The sequence below is a fragment of the Rhinopithecus roxellana genome, chromosome 20 (assembly GCF_007565055.1).
Source record: "Rhinopithecus roxellana isolate Shanxi Qingling chromosome 20, ASM756505v1, whole genome shotgun sequence".
In the NCBI taxonomy this organism is placed as follows: domain Eukaryota; kingdom Metazoa; phylum Chordata; class Mammalia; order Primates; family Cercopithecidae; genus Rhinopithecus; species Rhinopithecus roxellana.
In genome coordinates this window covers 20,410,191-20,431,163 of record NC_044568.1, presented here as the reverse complement: position 1 = coordinate 20,431,163, position 20,973 = coordinate 20,410,191, and the positions used below count along the sequence as shown (strand labels likewise).

Genomic DNA, 20,973 nt, shown 5'->3' with positions numbered 1-20,973 from the left:
GCCTGGGGGAGCCAGAGGCCCTGGGCTCACCTTGATGGGCCGCTCCAGCTCGGGCTTTCTATAGCGCAGCCAGATCATGCCGATGATGGCCAGGGCCACGCAGAGCCAGTTGAAGAAGCTGAAGAAGTTGATGACGGAGAAGATGTCCTTGGAGAAGGCATAGAGCAGCGTCATCACGCACTGGAAGAGAGAGGCGTCTGGCTGAGCCCTGGGGCCCACAACTAGGGCTGGGGAGGGCTGTGGTGGCCACTGGGGACCGTCTATCCTGGCTGGGCCCAGCTGAGCACCAGGGAATTTTGTTTTTTTTTTTTTTTTTAGACAGAGTCTCGCTCTGTCGCCCAGCCTGGAGTGCAGTGGCCGGATCTCAGCTCACTGCAAGCTCCGCCTCCCGGGTTCATGCCATTCTCCTGCCTCAGCCTCCCGAGTAGCTGGGACTACAGGCGCCCGCCACCTCACCCGGCTAGTTTTTTTTGTATTTTTTAGTAGAGATGGGGTTTCACCGTGTTAGCCGGGATGGTCTCGATCTCCTGACTTCGTGATCTGCCCATCTCGGCCTCCCAAAGTGCTGGGATTACAGGCTTGAGCCACCGCGCCCGGCCGGGAATTTTGTTTTAAAGAAGAAACCTCATCTGAGCAACATGCAAGGTCTTGGAGGAGGAAAGGAGGGAAGGAGAGAAGGAAGGAGGAGAGGAGGAGGGAAGGAGGGAGGAGGGAAGGGAGAAGGAAATGGAGACCACATTTGGGTTAAGGACAGGTGAAGAGCACAGTGCACATACGCAGCTGGGCTCCGCCGGACTGTGGCTTTGTGTGTGAGGGCCACAACCTGACCTAACTCAGTGGTCACCAAGAAAACTGTTTCTGTAACCCCCAGCACAGCCGTGCTCCTGAGGACCGTGCAGCTGCCAAAGAGTCCAGGACTCACTGCCCTTCCTGACTTGCTTCTAACACAGGGAAGGATTAGTAAGCAAGGGCCAGGATTGCTGATGCCAGACCACAGCTTCCTCTGCTGTCTCTCACTGGCTTTGGGGGAAGCAGCCTGTAGGGAGGCCAGTGTGCTGAGGGGCGGGGCCTGCAGCCCATAGTTATGCAGGAAGCCACCATGGGAGTGGCCTCTCCAGCCCTGGTCACACCCTCGGATGAGACCACAGCTCCAGGCACCAGCTCCCTGAATCCTTGACTCACGGAAACTGTGGGATAAGAAGTGCTTTTCCTTTTAGATCACTACGTTTTGGAGTGATGTGTGACACAGCAAGAGGGAACGAAGGCAATCAAAGGTGCTGGCATGGAAAGATGCAGAAGTGGAAGGAGACTGCGTGTGATGCACTCCACTGAGAAACGAACACAGGGCAGGCGCCCGCGGAGGCAGAGGTGCAGTGAGCCAGGCGGCCAGCAGAGCAGCAACCTGGGTGGAGCTTCTGCCTCCTGCATTTCCGACGGACTGAATTGCTTATGGCAGTCACCATATATTGTTTCTGGAATAAAATCCAAAGGCCCTCCAGCACTCTCTGGCATGCAGCGGAGCTCAGCAGGAGGCCACATTTGAGCTGCCACCCAGTCCACACCCCAGACAAAGCTGCAAGCTGTGGCAGCCTCCCTCTGGGAAGTCCCTGGACCACTCCCAGGGACGTAGGGCACGGGCTGTGCAGCAGGCTCACCGTGAACACGAGGGACGGCACAGGGGTGAGGAGCCGTGGGTGGATCATGGAGAGGACGGAGGGCAGGTGGCCTTCCCGGGAACCCACGAAGAAGAGCCTGTGGACAGAACAGAGTGGCCGTCAGCCACGGCCTCACAACTCAGCACAGGGACAGGGGACATGGCAGGCTGGGGAGTGGACAGGGTCTGTGCCTGGCTTGTCTGGGCCTCTCTGGCCAGAGTGGGAACCAGGCCCCTCCAGCTGCTGGCTGTGGGCCTCTCAGTGTCCCCAACCAACTCAGCTGGCAAGGACAGAAACTTGGGAGCCACTGCTCACTCTAGCCCAGGGGGTTGAGCGGCAGCCATGGGCATCCAGGACACCACAGCTGTGTCACTTCCAGGCAGGAGCAGGGAGGCGAGGGCCAAAGTTCACGCTTCCTTTACTTCTGTATTATTTGAGCTTGCTGCTTTTTTTTTTTTTTTCTTTTTTGAGATGGTCTCACTTTGTCACCCAGGCTGAGCGCGGTGGCACCATCTCAGCTCACTGCAGTCTTAACCTTCTGGTCTCAAGCAATCCTTCCACCTCAGCACCCCAAGCAGCTGGGACTACGGTGGCACATGCCACCACGCCTGGCTGATTTTTGTATATTTTTGTAGAGACAGGGTTTTGCCATGTTGCTCAGGCTGGTCTCGAACTCCTGAGCTCAAGCGATCTGCCCGCCTCGGCCTCCTAAAGTGCGGGGATGACAGGCATGAGCCACCATGCCTGGCCTATTGGAGCAACGGTGTATCCCCAGTATCACAGAGACAAACCCTTTACAGACACGGAACATGTTGAACCGGGCCATGAGGCCTGGGCTTCCCTCACCTGTTGTGGGTAGGGCTGTGCTCACCTGGAAGACGTGAACAGGGACCCATTGACGGAGCCGAAGCAGGACAAGCCCACGAAGACGGGGATGATCCAGGACATGACACCCAGGTGATAGTTTCCGAAGTCCTAGGCAGGCACAAGCAGTGAGTTGGGCCCCACCGGCTGGCTCTCGCCCTCCCCGCGTTCACCAGGAACCCTGTGCGCTCACAAGAGCCCTCTGCAGAGGACCTCTTGGGCTGGATTCTGGCCTCTGGGGGGACTTCCCAGGACAGGGCTTTCCAGCGGTCCCTGCCCAGCCTGCTTGTCGGGGAGCACTCACTAGTCCTGATTTGCCCCTTCCTCTGGACTCCCTGGAGCAAGCTGCAGCCTCCAGGTGGGGATTTTGCCTTCTCTATCTGGGGTCCTCTGCAGGCCCAGCACGGTGCCCTGCAGGCAGTGGGCTGGGAGTCAGAGCTTGTTCAGTAGGAAGCTGGCCAGAGCGCCCACTCCCTGTTCCCCCGGCCCTGGGAGGGCAATGGGAGGAGCCTTGGGAGCTACGGGGCCAGCCTGGCTGAGCTGCTCAGTGACACTGCCCGGGCTTGGCCTCTGGCCTGCCAAGCCAGCAGCAGCCGTGCCTTCTAAAGAACCCTAGTCTGTGGCACACTCCAATCTTTCTGCACTCAGATTTAAAACGACCGCTGCCTTGGACTCCCTAGGTCTTCTGGCTTACAGCTGGTTCTGGGTGTGGCCTGGCAATCAGATTTTAAACCCCTCTCCCCATGACACTCCCCAGCAGCCAAGGTCGAGGACAATCCCCCGACACTTCCTCTGTGGCTGTTGTGAGGGGAGACCACCACTCCACTCCTCCGGGTAGGGGAGGCTTAGAGACGTGGGGCACCTCTCCAGTCTGGAGGGGATGCACTGGTCACAGCCTCAGACCCCTGGTGGAAGCTGGCAGGTAGCGACTCACCACGGCCACAGCCTCGGAAGCCAGCATCTGCTCGGTGGACAGGGTGGTGAAGTAGGCCAGGTTGGTCAGCACGTACACCAGCGTCACGATGGGCAGGGAGATGATGATGGCCAGGGGCAGGTTTCTGGAAGGAACAGGGATGACATGTCACCCAACGCAGCCCAGGCTGAAAGCCAAACCCTGTGCCCGGGAGCCAGGTGGGCTCCTCGCCAGCAGCAGCTCCGGCCTCTGTGCCCAGCTTCTCGGGGAAGGTGGGAAGCAGCAAGAGAGCACAGGCTGGCAGCAGGAGGCTGTGCCTGGAGCGGGACACTGCACAGGCCTGGCTGGTGCTTGGCCATGGCCTCAGCTTCCCCACCTGAGAAATGGGGATTCTTCTGAGTGACCTCAAGGGCTCAGGCGAGCTAAGTCAGGCTGCCCCAGTCTGAATCCTAAGGCTCTGCCCACAAGCTGCACAGCCGGGGACCAGAGCCGAGAGCCCAAGCAGCTCCTCTGTACCATCCCGCCCCGAGTGGGGGCCTCACTTGCCACCCGCTGTCCGGAGAAACTGTTCTCAGAGCCACATGGCCAGAAGCCACCCGCTCCACATCCTGCTGGCCCCAGAGGCCCCAATCGCGGCCCTACCGTGAGCTGGCCTGAGCCAACCAACAGGCTTCAAGTGGAACGTGGCTGCTTCCTGCCTCACAGTAACATAATGAAAAAAGATACCTCTGTCCATTCTTGCACGTACCTGTAGGGGTTGATCATTTCCTCTGTGACGAAATTCAAGTAATTCCTAAAATTTAGAGAACAGCTTTCAAATGGTCTGATCCTCCAGGGAAAAGAAATCACCGGGGAGAGAGCACCCCAGGGCAGCTGGTGAGCCTGACCCCCCCAACCCCAGTGGTCTGCTCGCCGGGCTGGAAAGCAGACCTGGAGTGGAAGCTCAGCCTCCTGTCTGCTCTGGGGGTCCCTCTACCCCTTCCAGGCCCTCCTGCACATTTCCTGCCCGCTTGCCCTACCAGGGTGATTCTCAGGTCCCTGTGAGGCCTGCCTGAGCGCAGGAGCCAGGCTGGGGACCCGGAGGGGCCGCAGGGCTCGGCTGCCTCCACCTGCCAACTTCACCCGCCAAGACTGAGACACAGAGCTGGAGCCAGAGTAGGGCTGCAGCGGGCGGCCTCCCCACGCTTCGCTGGGGTGTAGGTGATTCTGGAGCGTCACCTGCCACTCTGTATCGTCCACTCCCTTTAACTGCCCCTTGATGGCTGGGAGGTTTGGGATTCCTGGACACATCAGGGAATGTGTGTCCCCAGACCAAGGGACCCAGACATTCCAGAACCTACCATCCCCCGTAGGCAAAGAGGCCACTGTATAATGCCAGCACGATGTTCCCCACGTCCAATTTGGTGCCTTCAAATGAGAACTTGGGATCTAGATTGGACACATCACCTGGCAGGGGCCAAAGAAAGGAATGTCGGGTTAGAGAGCCCTGAACAGAGGTCATGCTGCCAGTTCCAGAATGTTCCTGGAGCCAAACACATAGCAAAAAAAATGCTGGAGTGAAGGCTTTTCACTGTGACAAATGGTATGTACCTGCTGAGCCACATGGAGGGTGCAGGGTTCCAACCACAACCAGAGGAACGTGGCCCCACTGGAGGCCCTGTGCTGTGCCCACCTGAGAGGGGACCGGCAGCTCTGACCACCACCCAGGAGGGCCCCTCAGATGCTACAGGAGGTCAGGAGGGAAGGGTCAAGCAGCCTCGGTTGTCTTTAAGAACGTTCCCTGAGACCTCATGACACGAGTGTCAAGACAGTACGAAGCCAGGGGACCTCGGTTTGCATCCTGGCTGCGGCACCAAGGAAGGCCCAGAGCCACTAGGGCCCCGCTTCTCGGGGTGTGGGGAGCTCGGAACAGACTGCTGTCCCTCCAGGGCTCACAGGACAGGCCTGGGGAAGAACACAGGTTTGTCCTGGACTGTGCTGAACGTACAGTCAGCTGCAGCCGGGGCAGGAACGGGGGCAGGGCTGCCGGGCCAAGAATGAGCCCTGGGCTCTGTGCAGAGCTCTCTCCTTTGCTATCTGAGGAAACGTGTTACTGGACTTCGTGACGGGTCCACCCTGTTCCAGAAGGACCTCATTTCAAAACCTGAACCTCAGTCACATCTGCAAAGACCCCTTTTCCAAATAAGGCCACCAGCATTCACGGGTTCCCCAGGAAGACGTGTCTTTTGGGGGAAGGGGTGTCTCCGAAAGGTCACCTGGCTGCTAGGACAGCTCTGGCCCTTTCTGTGACTGTTACCTCCTCCGTGCAACGGGCCTGGTGTGTTCGAGCCCGGAATACATTCCCCAGACACCTGTCTCACAGACCAGTGTGCTTCAGGAAGGAAAACTTGGAAACAAGACCAAAGACACCACCGGAACAAAGGAGCTGGGTCCCTCCCGCCCACCTGCCAGGCGCATACACAGCTGGAGGCACCAGTGGAAATCTTGGTCAGGCTGTGGACTGTTACTCCATGTGAGAACCGTGTGTGACAGTGCCCTTCGTGCTGAGAAGTCACCAGCCTGTCTCGCAGGGCCAGGAAGGGATGGGCCCCGGGGCTGCTGCGTCCCACCTTGTGGCCTTGGACCCCAGGTCACCATGGGGGCCCAAGAAGGGGAAACACCTTGGTGGTCCAGGGAACACTGCAGAGCAACGAGGTGAGCAAATTTCAAAGGGGACCCGTGAAGGGAGGTTCCCATAAGACCTTGGCAATTGCCCCACACGAAGTACGAGCTTCAAAGGTGGCACCGGATTTCCTACGGCAGAGCCCACGGTGGGGTCCCTTCCCGGTGGGTGGAACCGGTTCCTGTTTTGCACCTGCTTCCCTGTGGCATGCTGGATGCCTGCGGCTCTGCCCCCAGCTCTCTCTGTGCCAGATGCCAGGTGCGCTGGGGCCTTTGATCTTCAGCCTGCAATGGGGATGCTGGTGGGTTCCCTGGGGGCTGCCCGCCACCCCACCCTGCCAAGGCCTTGATCTCCTGAGAAGAATGAGCTCTGGGGCCCACCGCCTGCGTGTGATGTGTTCCAGGTCCCGGTCACCGGGTGGTCACCAGGCGGGGCTTGACCCTGCAGGTCTGGAGCGGAGGCAGCTCAGAGCAGCTCAGGACAGTGCACTTTGCACAGCACCTCGGCCAAGACGCCCACAGCTCCTCTGGCCTCCCTCCCATCTGCTCTCTGATGGAATGTTCTGGAATGTGCAGACCCTTCACATCTGCAGAGCCCTACTGTGTCCTGCCCACTTACTTCTGCAGGGGGAAGCATCTGTGCTACAAGTGGGGAAATGCTGACCTGCCAGGCTGCTTGAGAATCGTCCTGCCTCCCCCATCTGGCACTCACAGTGGGAGGGGGTGAAGGTGAGCCCTGGAGGCCAGAAACACGTGCTCCATTCACTGTGACCCCCTGGACTCAGCCTGAGCTGATAGACAGGAGGCCTCAGTCCACGGTCCCTGCCAGACACATCAATCCCCAGAACCCACCTCCAGCCTCATGACAGGAAAGGCAGCTGAGCCCACACAGAGGGTGGCTGCTTTTGCTAAGGACAATATGCTGGCTTGACATGGTATGAGGTCTTCAGGCAGGAGCCAGACACTGGCAGCCCTAAGGCCTGGGTACCTTTTTTTTTTTTTTTTTTTTTTTTTGAGAGAGTTCCACCATGCCTGGCTAATTTTTGTATTTTTAGTAGAGACAGGGTTTCACCATGTTGGCCAGGCTGGTCTTGAACTCCCAACCGCAGGTGATCCACCCGCCTTGGCCTCCCGAAGTGCTAGGATTACAGGTGTGAGTCACCACACCAGGCCAGGCCTGGATAACTTTAATGTTTTAATCAGCGTCTCACTCCATTCGGTGGTCACAGTCATCCCCATGACTACAGCGCTGGGGACAGATACCTCCTACACAGTGGTGCTCCCTGGGGTGCACAGTTCCATTCTGCAGCCTCTGAAACTTCCAAGAAAAGAAGTATCAGCCGCTCTGACCAAGCACAGACTTAAGAATCGTCCCCGCGCTGGGTGTGGCAGCTCACACCTGTAGTCCCAGCACTTTGGGAGGCTGGGGCAGGTGGATCGCTTGAGCTCAAGTTGGAGACAAGCCTGGGTAACATGGCCAAACCCCGTTTCTACAAAAAATACAAAAAGTAGACGGGTGTGGTGGTGGCAGACCTGTAGTCTCAACTTTTTGGGAGGCTGAGGTGGGAGGACGGCTTGAGCCGGGGAGGCGGGAGGTTGCAGTGACCTGAGATCGTGCCATTGCACTCCAGCCTGGACAAGCTCCAGCTAGGGAGGCTCGGCAGGGCCCCTCTCAAGCCACTCATGTGGCTTCCATTCTTAGGACAGTGTGGCCAGGGATGCCCTGCAGGGACCTCCTGGGCTATAGCTTGTCCAGGGCCTCTCTCTGTCACGTGTCTAAGGTCCTGGAGGCCAGTGGATATGCACAGAGGAATGACATCCCCCAACCTCACAGCCTTGGGTGCAGCCGGCAGACCCACTCCTCAACCCTCACGGGGGACGGCAGGAAGGCAGGGGTTCAGGCTCTCCCACGGACCCTAGACTGGGGCTTGGTCCTGGCTTCGACATGAAGACCCGGGCACTGGGCAGGACCGGAAGGAATGGCTGAGATGCCCACTCATTCAGCAGTCACCCAGCCTCCACACCTGGCAGTCTGCTATCCAGTCAGCCTCCACCCACGAGAAGGGGGACAGCGTGACAGGGAAGGGAGAAAGAGAATCACCGTGGACAGATGGTGACATTTGCCAGAGCCCAGAGACGCGAGAACAGGCTCAGCGCGGAGCCTGAATGGGACCTTCCAGCCCCTTCCTTGTCCCTAAAAGGCATCTTCCTCAGGGGCTGGTGGGGTTGCCACGAAAGCAAACGCACAGCCAAACCCTGAGGGAGCAGCAAACTAGAAAAACACGCGGTGACCCGGGCACGGCAGCCTCTGCCTCGTCAGCAGGATCCCCTCGAGAAAGGGGGAATTGTGGTGGGAACGCTCCAAAGGCCCTGGGGAGATGATTTCAGGGAAAAGTGGCCTTGATCCCTGAGTCCCACAGATGTGGCCATGAGAACCATCCACCCCGAGGCTGGAGGGGAGACTCCGCTGTGTCTAAAGCCATCCTGCTGACAGGGCCCGGGGACGCCCCCAGTGGCCAAACACACGTGGGAACGGGATCTTCCCCCCTCCTCCGTGAGGTGGCCAACCCTCTGGCTCCTGACTCAGAGGACAACGTCTCCCCATGAATGCTGTGTCCCTGGAGAGAGCAGCCTGCCCAGCCTGGGAACATGGGAATGTGGAGAGGGAGGGCATCCCGGAACCTCAGGGCTGATGGGGCCCTGCCCCAGCCCTGGAAACACCTCAGGGGCAAGACGGTCACTCCTCACGTGTGGACTTTCCGCTGTGCTGGCGCCTTCCGCCTTCCAACCGCGCTGCACTCCGGCCCCTTGGGGCTCTAGGTGGAGTGTGCTGAACAGTGTCCCTCAAATCACGTCCAGTGGAGCTGAGGGATGTGTCCTAGCTGCAAATGCGGTCTCCATAGGTGTCATTAGCAAAGGACCTTGAGATGACATCATCCCAGATTAGAGTGGGCACTAAGGCCGATGACAAGTATCCTCAACGACACGGAGGAGACAGACCCAGGCGAGGCAGAGCCGGAGCAGCCGAGGATTCCTGGAGCCATGGGCAGCTGGAAGGGGAAGGTGGCACCTTGGGTCTGGACCTCTGGCTGCCAGGACCGGGACCATCTGTATGTCTGTTGCTAAAGCCAGTCTGTGGGCATCTGTCACCACACATGAGGGGCCAACTGTGTCACTCAGGGGAGACCTCCCTGGCTTCTCAGTGCGTCAGACATGGTCGGGGCAGGACAGCTGCAGCTCACTCACCAGCCGAGTGCACAGTCAATGGCTCCTCATCTAAGAGGGGGCTGGCCGCAGCCAGGGCTGGGGGGCTGTGAGCCCCCTGTGGTCAGTACCCTGGAGCTAGCTGCCCTGTGGCCTCGGGGAGGACATGCAGTGACTGCCACACGGGTTCGGTCCAGAGCCCAGGCCCCACCTGGGGACCACACCTGGGGCTTCCTCTGGTCTGCCCACCCCAGGTCACGGCACCACTTTTCAGATGCCTGTTTCGTTCTGGCCATCTAACGTCTGGGAACCGTGATGCGGCAGGAATTTGGGTTTGGGGATTCTGGCAGTGAGCAGACGGCACTTTTTGACCACGAACAGTGCCTGTCCATCTTGGAAACTCACGAAGGAGCAGGCTCTTTGCTTAGGGCTGCCAACCTCACGCCAGAAGAAAAAACAGCTTTTTCCAGCTGCACAGGCCAGAAAAGACCCTAAGAACTGTCCCCAGCACGGGGCTGTGGCTGCGACGCCTCCCACACTCACCTTTTCCCGTAGCTGCTCTGGCCTCCGTCCACGCGTCTGACCAAGGGCACGGGGAGGTAAAGGCAGCGGGAAAGCAAGCCCCGTTCTATCCTTTGGTTCTATCCCAGCACACGGCCCCGGCAGAGCCCCAGCTTCCCCAGCCTGTCATCCTCCCGAGGCCAACGGCACAGAAGCATGGCAGGCCCAGGACACACTCAGAGCTCCCAGAGCAAGCAGCAGGTCAAATGTCCTTTATCAACTGCGAGGCCTTCGAGGCCCAAAAGAGGTGCCCTGAGTCGCAAAGCACCCGCCCTTGGGGCAGCCAATGCCGCAGCCCTGGCTCCAGGCCCAGGTTGACTGGAGCGGAGCCTGGCACCAATCTGGGCGCCCCTGAGTGCAGTGTCCTGTCTGTCCCTGCATGACCCTCAGCCTGTCTGAGACGCCTCACAGAGAGACGCCCTGGCGTACCCCACAGGGAGGCCAGCCTGGAAGCTTCTCTGGAAAGTGAGCTTTGGCAGCTCGAGGCAGAGCAGTGGCCGACTCCTCCCTTGGTTAACACAGCCTGGCCCCAGCTGGGGTTCGCTTTGAGGCCCTGGGGCTTGCCCTGTTTCCTGCCAGGGGAGTGGGGCCCGAAGCTCCATCCCATCCCCCAAAACTCAGCCGTGGAAGCCCTAACCCCGCTGTGGCTGTGCACGTGGGGCCTCTACGGACTAAGGGTAAGTGGCGTCCTCAGGGTGGGGTCTGATCTGACAGGACTCTCTTCCACACCAGAGGAGCCCCAGAGAGCCCGTGTCCCACGAGGAAACACAGCGAGCGGACGTCTAGGAGCCAGGAGGCTGAGGAGCCAGGAGGCTGAGGAGCCAGGAGGCTGAGCACCCGGCCCAGGGCCTCTCACCGACTCTCCCCCGGCCTCTGCTCGAAGGGCCTCAGCACCAGACCCTCTGAGGCTGAGACCCACCCACCCAGGCCTGCTCCACTCTTGCTGTCACCCCCGGAGAAAGTGGCAGTCGGGGCGTGAGGTGAGGAAAAGGGGCTGTTAGACCCTGCATGGCTGTGGCTCCCATGCGGGGAATACGGTCAGCCTGGCCTCCTCCCTGCAAGAGAGGACAGCCCATTTCCCAGGGGAGGACACCGAGGCTCAGACTCACCCTGGCCAGGGGGGGCAGCAAAACTAGAATCCCAAGGCAGCTGCCCATCTAGCGCCTGCCCCTGCCCTCTCTCCAGGAGGGCACCCCGGAAGCCCGCAGTCCCAATCTGGGAGTCAGAGCAGGCTGGGCTGAGCTCTGCTGGGGGTGCCTGAAAGCCCAGCTCGGGGTCCACGCACACACTCAGGTGAAGCCAGGCCCAGAAGAAGGAACGGCTCTAAGCCACAGCCCGGGGGGCCTCTCCATCCACCCCCCACGAGGTGGCCCCTCCACACCCCACAGCCACAGCCAGCCAAGGTGTGGGTGAAACGTTTTTCCCACCAGAACAGCCCAGCAGCTGGGCATGTGCTGTGACCACTGAGAGGACTTTGTCAGAAACACTGCCTGGGGGCCGGATGCCCCCACCCACAGGACACCCACAGGAAGGAGGGACCAAGACAAGGCCGCACACCCCCAGCCGAATGAGGGCCAGATGAGGGTGGCGGCACCTCTTCTTCCAGTAAGCTCCTCAGGACAGAGGGGGAGGGGCTCAGGGGGCTGCCTTCAGGGAAGCTCAGCAAAGCTCAGGGACCAGTCTGAGAAGAGATGTCCTCCAGACCCGCAGCCTCTCAGGACAGACTGTCCCGTCAGCCTTGCCCGGAACACAGAGCCCACATGAACCTCCCAAAGCAGACGGGCCCAGCGCTGTGTACCCTGGGAACAGAGGTGTGGGCCTTCCGCCAGCAGCGCACGACCCTGCACACTGCACCCAGGGCCACAGTGGGGGTGGGGAGGGACCTGCCCACTGCTCATGGCTGTGGGACCTGGGGCAGGGTACCCCACGTCTCTGGGTCTAAGGGGCCCCACTTGCTGAAGAACCAAAGGAAAACCATCATTTCAAAATTGTCATGTGACACACAGATGCAGTCCCCCCTCCACAGCCCAGTGGCACACACGTGTTTTCCGCCTGGGACACGGGACCATCCCGAAGGGCCCTATTCATGGGTGCGGGTCACATCCAGGGGTCTCAGCCACCGGGACCCCAGGGCCCAGCAGCCCAGCAAGGCCACTGGGTGGGGGTCTGAGCCCTACGCAGGGGAAACATTTTCCTCTCCTGGGGTGAAGGACAGCAAGAGGCATGCCGCCCTGGCTGGCTGTGGCTTTCTTTCCTCTTTGTGGACACAGTGAAAGGGCAAATCTTGCTCCAGGGAATAATGACCTCCAATAACACAACGTGGGAGGAGAAGGAAAAGAAAGTCTTTACGGAACCTTTTTTAAATCTGCCCAACTATCCAACACGTAACTGCTCAAGGAGAGGTTAGTTGGTTCTGCCGCCGACTGCTGCAGCCTGAGCAAAAGCACAAAGCGTCCCATTGTGTCCTCTAGGAGGGACATGGTGCCGCTGTTGGGCTCGGACAGCAGAGAGCAGAGCCTGTGCACTCGCTCCCACCCTCCACCCTGCAGGCGAGGGCCCAGCCACCCTTCTCCTTAGGGAACAGCCTGAGCGTGGGCCTCATGGGACGGTGGGTCAGATCTGAAACCTAACTTGAGTACTGTCTCCTCTTTCAAAAAGGCTGGGACTAACTGCAGAACCCCGTGTGACACCTAAGCCTGCATGTCCTCACGCCCCAGCCTAGGGGCAGCCGTGGCTCCCCCAAGACGCAGAGCTCACGTGAGGGCTCCTGACCAGATTTGGTCCCTGTCACTCACCCAGCTGCCCCTCCCAGCCCACATCTCAGGGAGGCCCAACCCCTCAGAAGGGCTTTTCTGGTCTGCACCAGGGCCCTGCCTATGTCCCACTGCAACTCTCCCATTCACCATTCATGTGCCTATGGCTCTCACGTTCCCCCACGAGCCCTGGATGCAGGGCCATGTCTTCGTTGGGACCTGGCATAGATGCAGCACATGGGAAAAGACAGTTCTGTAGATGGCCAACTGGGAAGGGGTGATCACGAAGTTCCCTGACACGGAGGAAACAGGCAAGAGGCTGTACGGTCGGCCAACGGCCTCCGGGACCCTAGGACCAGTGCCTTTCCACAGGACAGAGCCCACCTGGGGGCCAACAGCAGCAAAGAGGCGCCTTTTCAGCTCTGATGGAGCAGGGCACCCAGGATGCGGGACAGGCAGGGACAGGTGTGTGAGCCAGGCCTGCTCTGCCAGATTTTCGCTGCATTCTCCAGACCCGGAAAGGGTCCCTGACCAATCATTGCAAAATTGGGGCCGGAGTCTCTGCCTTGAAGTATCTGGGGGCTCTGCTGCCAGGTACCAGCGAGGGGAGGGGGCAGCTGCCCAAGGGCTTTGTGCCCTTGGGGTTATAAAGCTCGACAACTGGGACAAAGATCAACACAATGTATCTTCTAAAAGCAAGGCATTCATCGGGTAACAAAATAAATATCTTGAAGCCAAACAGGAGACAGGAATTCTGCAAATGCTGCACTGTGTCAGTTATGTATTCAAGTTGAACAAAAGGCTCTTTGCTCTCCCTACTGACATTCCTTTTTACAAAAATCACATTCCCCTCCTAAATCTTTCCTGGCTACCTGATGAGTGCAGTCAAGCAAAGGCCTTCACGAGCAAAGCACCCTTCCATGCACACCTCCTGGGAGGCACAGGACCCTTCCGTGCACACCTCCTGGGAGGCACAGGGCTGATTTGTCTCCTGCCTGTAACATGTTACTCAGTCCCAACCACCTCCCTGGGCAACTTCTGAGTGCCCGGGAGCCATGGAATGAGCTAGTCTTGTTTTGAGTAAGGTGCTGGAACCTGAGGTCCCAGGAAGGTTCAGAATTGGGACTTCCCGCCAGCCCTGTCCTGCCAGCTCTTGGGTGGCTCTGGTACCCCGGGTGACTCTGAGAATCCCTGGTCAGACACATGCATGGGGGATGGGCTCGAGCTCCTGAAGCATTGACCTGGGCCACCTTTCAGAACCACCTGAGAATCGGGTGGGACTTCCCCTCGATGAACGCCTGCTGCAGGCTTTGTACAGATTGATGTGTTTGATAAAGACAGTCTGGCCCCAGCACCTGGAGCTCGCCTCCTTGTCGTGAGGTCAGTATAGCCCGGCGCTGCATCCCCCTGCAGCCCCAGGTTACCTGCTTGGTGCAGAGACCCCTCCCCAGCTGCAACCGGCCTTTGTCCCTAAGGCGAAGTGTCGTGTGCGGCCAGCAGGGGGCGCCGGGAGCAAGGCGGAGGCCCGGCTAAAGCTGCACACTGGGTGCTGGGTGCTGCTGGGCACCCGTTCAGTTCACAGCCCACCAGTGGCAGAGTGCACATAAGACAGCAGCCCAGCCCTGAGGCAAGGCCCCATGCAGGAGGCAGCGTCCTCATGTCTGCTTGTTTTGGCCTGGCCGTGCATGGGCAGCAGGGCAGCTCACAGCTTGCTAGGTGGGGGCCTCCCTGCCTCCAGGAGCAAGGTCCCTGCCCTGTCCTCTGCAGCCCTGGGGTCCTACCTGCCTCCCCTACAGCCACGTGGGACCAGGCAGCCTCTCTGCAGCCATCAGTGACTCCAAGTCACCAGAGGGTGCATGCGCCAGGCACCCAGCGACAGCTCCACAGCTCCAGGGCTGGAGACATCTCCAGCTGAGGCTCTGGGAGAGAAGAGAATGAGGCCAGCTCCTAACTGCTCTGCTCCTAGGCTGGCTCCAACATGGATGGAGACAAACTCAGAAGGAACTGCCGACAGAGGCACCCATGCTGGACTCAAGCAACAGGGCCCTCCACTTCAACTGTAACCGACCACGGGTGGGATCCAGTGCCCACGACAGTGTGTCTCAGGGTCTGTGACCACACAAATGGGAACTGCTTGTGAAACCCCAGCCCAACCTCACTGCGGAATGGCAGTGCAGAAAGGGTGGAGGCTCTGCAGGCGGACATAGAACACAGATCTACGGGGCGTGTGTTCAAGGGTCCAGAGACACCCAGCAAAATACCAACTGTGTCAGTCCATGTCAACGGAGAACGCAGGTGCAGGGGGCGGGGGCTGTTTCATACTCATTCTCTTTATTCCTCCCAGCAGCCCCAAGAGAAAGCAGCTGGGGAAAAGGCTCAGAGTCAGTGATTTCCCCAAGATCACACAGCATAAGAACAAAGCCTGGGCCAGCCAGTCTTAAAACCTGTGGGCCAGGCTGCTCTCACTTGCTCCCAAATGCTGACAGTGGACACATCTGAGTGATGGGGTTACAAGGTTTGTTTTCCACGCTTATCTGATCTTCTTTAAAAAGCAGACAGAAACACGGAGACAATCCCACACCTGCCCACGGAATGATGAATAAATCACAGCAGGACCAGGAGCATGGCCCCGTCAGGGGAGGGTGGGGAGCGACAGCACACGGGACTCTGACAGACCCAGGGTGAGATGGCGCAAGGGAGGTCAGCTTGGCAGGCACGGCCCCTGCCGGGCCTGGAATGTCCCACATCCCCCCAGGTGAGGTTACAACACATCAGCTGGGCACTCAAGCCTCACAGACATCACAGCGTAAAAAAAGAATAACTGCCAGATAATTGCCAGAGCCCCTCCCAGTGGTGGCCACGCTGTCCCATGGGAGCACTCCTGTCCCCTCTGGGTAGGATTCCCCTTGCTGGGTAATTTTCCCAGAGGGAAGTCTCCACGTTGTACAGTACTTCAGAGCTGCGGACTGGGAGGCAACCGGGGACTGGGACCTCATGCCCGGTGAAGGACACGCAGCCTCGAGGGGCTACCGGTGGGGCCTGGGGCACGTACTCACCCTTCCCGATCTGGACGAAGCCCAGCAGGATGATCAGGGCCAGGGCCAGGAGCTTGGCAGCGGCAAAGGCATCCTGGACCCGGGTAGCGGCCTTCACGCTGTAGCAATTCACGGCCGTGAGCAGCACTGTGGAGACAAGAGGGTGGCAGTGACTTTCACGGGCAGATGCCAGCTCTGGGGGAGGTCGGGATGTGACGACCCCAACCCCACCCCAGGGCCAGGGCTGGGTCCATCAAAAAAACAAGCTCCTTAAACAGCTCCAGTCCCGTGCCAGACCCTAGGGCAGGTTCTGACTTTCTGGGACCTGTTTTGATAAACCAGGTGCCCCTCAAGTGTTGTAAAGGGACCTTTCCTCACCCCCGCCCCCCGCCAACCCCAGGCCACGGAGTCCCACCTATAGTCAGGGCTGTGAGTGGGGTCGCTGCCTCCAGAGACCCAGGTGAGCAAGGTGACCCTGCCGCTTGGAAGGTGCCCATGACACCTTTTTGTGCCTACTTAGCACCCTGACGTGCCTGCCTGTGAGACCCCCGCACAGCCCGGCTGCCAGACTCCATGAGGCCAGGGCCCTTTCCTCAGAGAGGATCTTCTGTGGATTCCAACAGAAGCGGGTTGTCCCGCTATCCTGGAACTACCTGGCCAGTCACCTGGGGATGGCGGGGCACTGGTGCAGCCTGGGAGGGGCCACAGGGGCGTGTGGTGAACAGAGCTGACCCTGCTGCCCTGTTGCTTTGGGGGCATACGATGAAACCCAAAATAGCACCATGTGCTTCAGAAGCCTGAGTGACTCCACACAGATGGCCGGGACCCCTGCCCCAGAAGGCGCTCAGATGTGGGGTCAGGTACGCTCAGACAGGTCTCCAGACACCAGCAAGTCCTCCTGGGCCCTATAAGGCATCCAGCTCTGAGCCAGCGTGTGTGTGTGTGTGTGTGTGTCGGGGGTTTCTGTTGCAATATGTGGGCAGGCTGAGCCACTATTCGGAGATCTGTGAGCTGGTGGGGAAACAGCCACCCCCACAACTTAAAATGAAGTAAAAGCCTATTAACCCCGAGGCACTGACTCCTCGACACCCTCACTGCCTGCTGCACTACCCTTCACCCCCTGTGCCCACAAGGTGATTCGTAGCTGTTAGGAGCTTGAAATCTGCCAGTGGGAACCTCTACACCCCAGAAGTGGGCAAGAGCCCGGCCCGGGCCACCCGGACAGCGTGGCTCTCGCAGCCCTCCCGGCACTGCACTGCTTAGACTGTGGGAAGTGAGAGCATCAGAGCGGCCGCAGGCTCTTCTCTCTTTCCCCATGGGAGTAACGCTCAGAAAGGTCTGGCCAGCCGAGGTCTTGGGGGCTCCAGTGGCTTTTCCCCAGCTGAACAAATCCTGTGGAATTTTAGAAGTTCAGCAACAGACCCCAGGAAAGACATCCACGCTAACTAACTGATGACCCCAGCCAGCAAACAGACGGGAAACGTCCTGAGGTGCGGGACGGGCCGCCCGCCCGCCTATCTCTCCGAAATTAACCACCCCACTACAACTGCGTGGATGCCAGCGTGGAGATGGCTATGACACACCAGGAAAGTCTGGTTGAAAAATGTCTGAAAGTCAGTGTTTTTGCTGCTATTCCTAAGATAAAATACTTGAAATTCCCTTCCACTCCTCATCCAAAGAGAAGAGGTGAAGAGTGGGAAACTCCCTTTTTCCCAGGGCTCCCAGGGACATGGAGATGTTACCAGTCCAGAGCTCTCCAGTCTAACCCTCGGGGCTCAGCAGGGTTGGGTCAGCGGGTCTAGGCAGTTCCTTCTCTGCCACACAGGGTGAGGGGGCAGGTCCTGACCTGACAGTCCCATTTCCTCATGGTGTGCGTGTGTGTGCCGGGGGGGTGTCCATAAAAGAAACTGGGCCTCGGGGACCTTGCGGGCAAGCCAGGGATTTCCGGATTTGCAAGAGGCTGGCTGATTGCATCACTTGCTCATTCACGCCGGGAGGGAGGCGGGAGTAGGCGTGGCCAAGCTGCACTCAGGCCTTTCCCCAAAAGGGACACGCGGCACGCTGCCACCACTGAACTCCAGAAGCCAGACAGGCGCTGCTGGACACTGAGCACGGCCCCCGTGGCTATCATGTCTGCTAGGGGGTTGGGGGGTTCAGGAAAGGCAGCGATTTGCCCAGAAGTGCCCAACCAGTCACCAGGGCTGTCACTGTGGGTGGGACAGAGGCCAGGGCCCTCCTGCCAGCCTGACCCTGTCTGCCCAGATCCAACCCAGCTGCTCCCCAATCAAAAACAGTCCTGAGGGGCCGGCGGGTGCCACTGGATCATCTCCTGACATTAAAAATAACCACAGGGCAGACAGGCGGGGCTGCGTTTTGGAAGTCAGGTGGGGAGCAAAAGGCCCACAGAAATAAGGGGACCTTATATTTATTCCTTTTATAACAAGAACATAAATATTAATGTTCACTGACTCTGAGTGATGAGTAAACAAAGGCTTCATTATTCTCCAGTGTCCTTTTTTAAAGTTTTAAGATGAAATAAAATCTTAAATACATGAATTCATCTGGGTTCAGCACCTTTTGATCTTAAGGACGTGAGGCAGTCATGGGAGAAGTCTGGGGTTTGAACCTCAGCCCCTGCTGGCACCTGCCCTCTCCCCAGCCTCAGTGTCCACACCACAGAGGGGCTGCTGGCTGCCCCGGCAGCATACAGCAGGGAGACCGGCAGGGCTGTGCCCCGAGTCAGAGTGAGGAGGCTGAGCACACAGGGCCGGTCACCCGCAGATAAATGTGGCCACGCCGGCCTGTGGGGACAGCTGGGCCGAGAGATAAAGGCCGTCCTGGGGAATCTGGGAGATCAAGCCCTGTGGCGTGGCTTGGCTTGATTGACAGGTAGCCGGGCAGGCTGAGCTGGGGACGCCTCCCAGTCTGGGGTGCTCTCTTCCTCGTCCTCACCTGGCTGCCTCCCACCTGGCTGGCTGGCAGGGGCTCCCAAAGAGCCGGGGTCCCTTGGGGGCGGTGCACTGGAGGGACCCCTGCCCTCCTCCCTTCACCTGCGCCCCCACCACCCCCCAGGGCCATCTGAGTCACAGAAACATCCTCATCTTCAGGTGGGCCTTGACAGCAAGACCCACAGCCTGGTAAAGGAAGGACAGCCCCAGCCATACCCAGAGCCAGCGCCCGGGCCTCGGCCAGGACACCTGTCACAGTAAGGCCCAAGCCGTGGTCCTGGTCCTGACTCAAAAGCCACTTCAGATGCCCTAAGGCTCACGCAGGAGGGACTGGGGATGCAGCCAGCCCACTTCTCCTCAGGACTCTGGCGTGGGCACCAAGGCCTCCCACTGCTCTCGCCACCTGCCCCGCTCAGAGCTGGGGTGTCCTGGGGAGCTTGCCACCGCCCGGCATGAGGTGGCGGACACCCCCACCCCCTGTGCCTCCCCATCTCTGGGGTGGGGCCCGCAGTGATACTGACCTCACAGACTGTGCAAGAAGGTGCCTGAACATGGAGGGCCCACAGATGGGACAGGTGCTGATCCCCCAACCCCGCTCCCTCACACACACCCACAACTTGTAAACCAAGAGGCTGCCTTCTCCTGGCCCCTGGCCTCTCCTCTCTCCCTGTGGGGAGGCGATTCTCTGAGGTGCCTGCCTCCCCTGCCTGATGCCCGTGAACGCTCACGTCTGCGGCAGCCAACCCTGCTCACCTCCCCTGATGCTGGCAGCTTGGTCTTCTGGCCCCAACTCTGTCCAGCTCCTGGTAAAATCCCGCCACAGACACAGGGACGATCGCCCAGGGTCCAGTGTTGGAGGAGAGGGTAGGGGAAGGGCCAGTAACAGGCACGTTCAATGTGAAGAGCAGGCGGGACCTGTGGGCCCGGGCTGGGTGGGGACCCTGCAGGCCCCATGAACCCTCCCCACACAGACTAATGCCTGATTCTTTCAAGTAACAAACATGGACCAGGTACAGGAGCGTGCGTGGATAAGGCTCAGGACCAGCCACAATGAAAATTATCTCTGTTGGCCCCAGAGGCCGCTCCCTGGGCCGCCGGTCCTCACCTGCCCCCGAGCTGGACAGAGCAGTGAGTCCTGCAGGGCTCAGCACCTTGGCCTGTCTGTAAGTGGGGGCACCCAATGAACATGATCCTCCGGGACCCCTTCAAGTCCAAGCGCAGCCACTGTGAGTGCCCCAGGTGGGCATCCGGCAGTCCCTTCTGTCATTTTCAGGCCCAACAGAAACAGGTGCTACTGCCAGGCCCCCAGGGACTGCCTCCAGGAGTCTTTTAAAGAGAGGGTGCGTTCTGAGCACGGTTTCAGAGTCTGTTGGTTTCAGAGTCTGTTCGTACAAAGAGCCAACACTCGGGCTGGGGCAGAGATGGTTCAAGACCTGCTTTATAGGCAAATGAGGATTGTATACCCAGGACTGTCTGCTGGAGACAGCACAGAGGAAGCGGCTGGCAGCTTCACCAGTTGCAGGAAGCCCACGCAGCCTGGTCCCCCAGGGTGCACCTGGCACAGCTGTTTGCACTGGGCTGGAGAGCAGCAGCTGACCACTGCAACTACAGCTGGGCCGACACCAGGCACAGGTACCAGCCTAGCCCAGTCCCACCTAGCGCAGCCTGCAGCCCCTAGCCGAGCTAGCACCTGGTAACCCTGACAACCAGCCTTGGAGCCTGGGCCCCCCTCTGCAGCAAGCTGGGGTTCCTGTGACAGCTTCTTTGTCAGAATCCACTTGGTACACTCAGGGCCCCGAACTTAGTGGGTGCCCAATAAACATGGGTCTTAGTAAAACCAGTACCTTCCTGCCTGGCCCCTTCAAGTCTAAACATCCCCTGCTCTGAGTGCAAACCTCCACCTTCTCCACTGATAGAGAGCTCCCACCATCTCCCATGTCATCCCCCGGGGAGGCTTGTAAAAGCAGTGGGGGGGGGGGTGGGGGGTGGAGGGGTAGAAACCCAGAGCTTCTGATCAGGCAGGTGGGGGGAGAGGGAGAGCACACATCCGCAGAGAACAAGGTCCCAGGGAGGCTGGCGGAGCCCCCAGCACAGGCGGGTGCTTTCCTGATGGACACATCATGTCTACTGGGCTCCAGAAAATGAACGTGTCTGACCCAGTGACCCCTGTCCTCACCCAAGGCCAACCTCACCTCAGAATGGGCTGGAATGCTGAGCCTACCCATGCCGGCTCCAGATCCACCCGCCTCCCCACCATCGTTGGCCACGGAGAGGTCAAAGTGGTCCGGAAACCCCAAGGAAAACGATGCAGCTCCAGGGCAGGGAAGCAAAGGCAGTGTTTCCATTTTATTTTTATTTATTTATTTTTTTTGAGACAAA

The 20,973-nt window shown here is 59.3% G+C and overlaps 1 protein-coding gene across 1 annotated transcript in view; it reads right to left on the bottom strand.

Moving 5' to 3' along the window:
* SLC7A5 (solute carrier family 7 member 5) overlaps window positions 1-20,973 on the bottom strand; it is a 43,163-nt gene that overhangs the window by 8,935 nt on the left and 13,255 nt on the right. The window contains exons 2-8 of the mRNA XM_010355581.2: window positions 15,668-15,793; window positions 4,773-4,878; window positions 4,181-4,225; window positions 3,454-3,577; window positions 2,527-2,630; window positions 1,656-1,752; window positions 31-180 (exon numbers count right to left, since the gene is read on the bottom strand). Of these exons, the coding sequence (XP_010353883.2) occupies window positions 31-180; window positions 1,656-1,752; window positions 2,527-2,630; window positions 3,454-3,577; window positions 4,181-4,225; window positions 4,773-4,878; window positions 15,668-15,793 (752 nt within the window). The remainder of the gene's footprint in view (window positions 1-30; window positions 181-1,655; window positions 1,753-2,526; window positions 2,631-3,453; window positions 3,578-4,180; window positions 4,226-4,772; window positions 4,879-15,667; window positions 15,794-20,973) is intronic.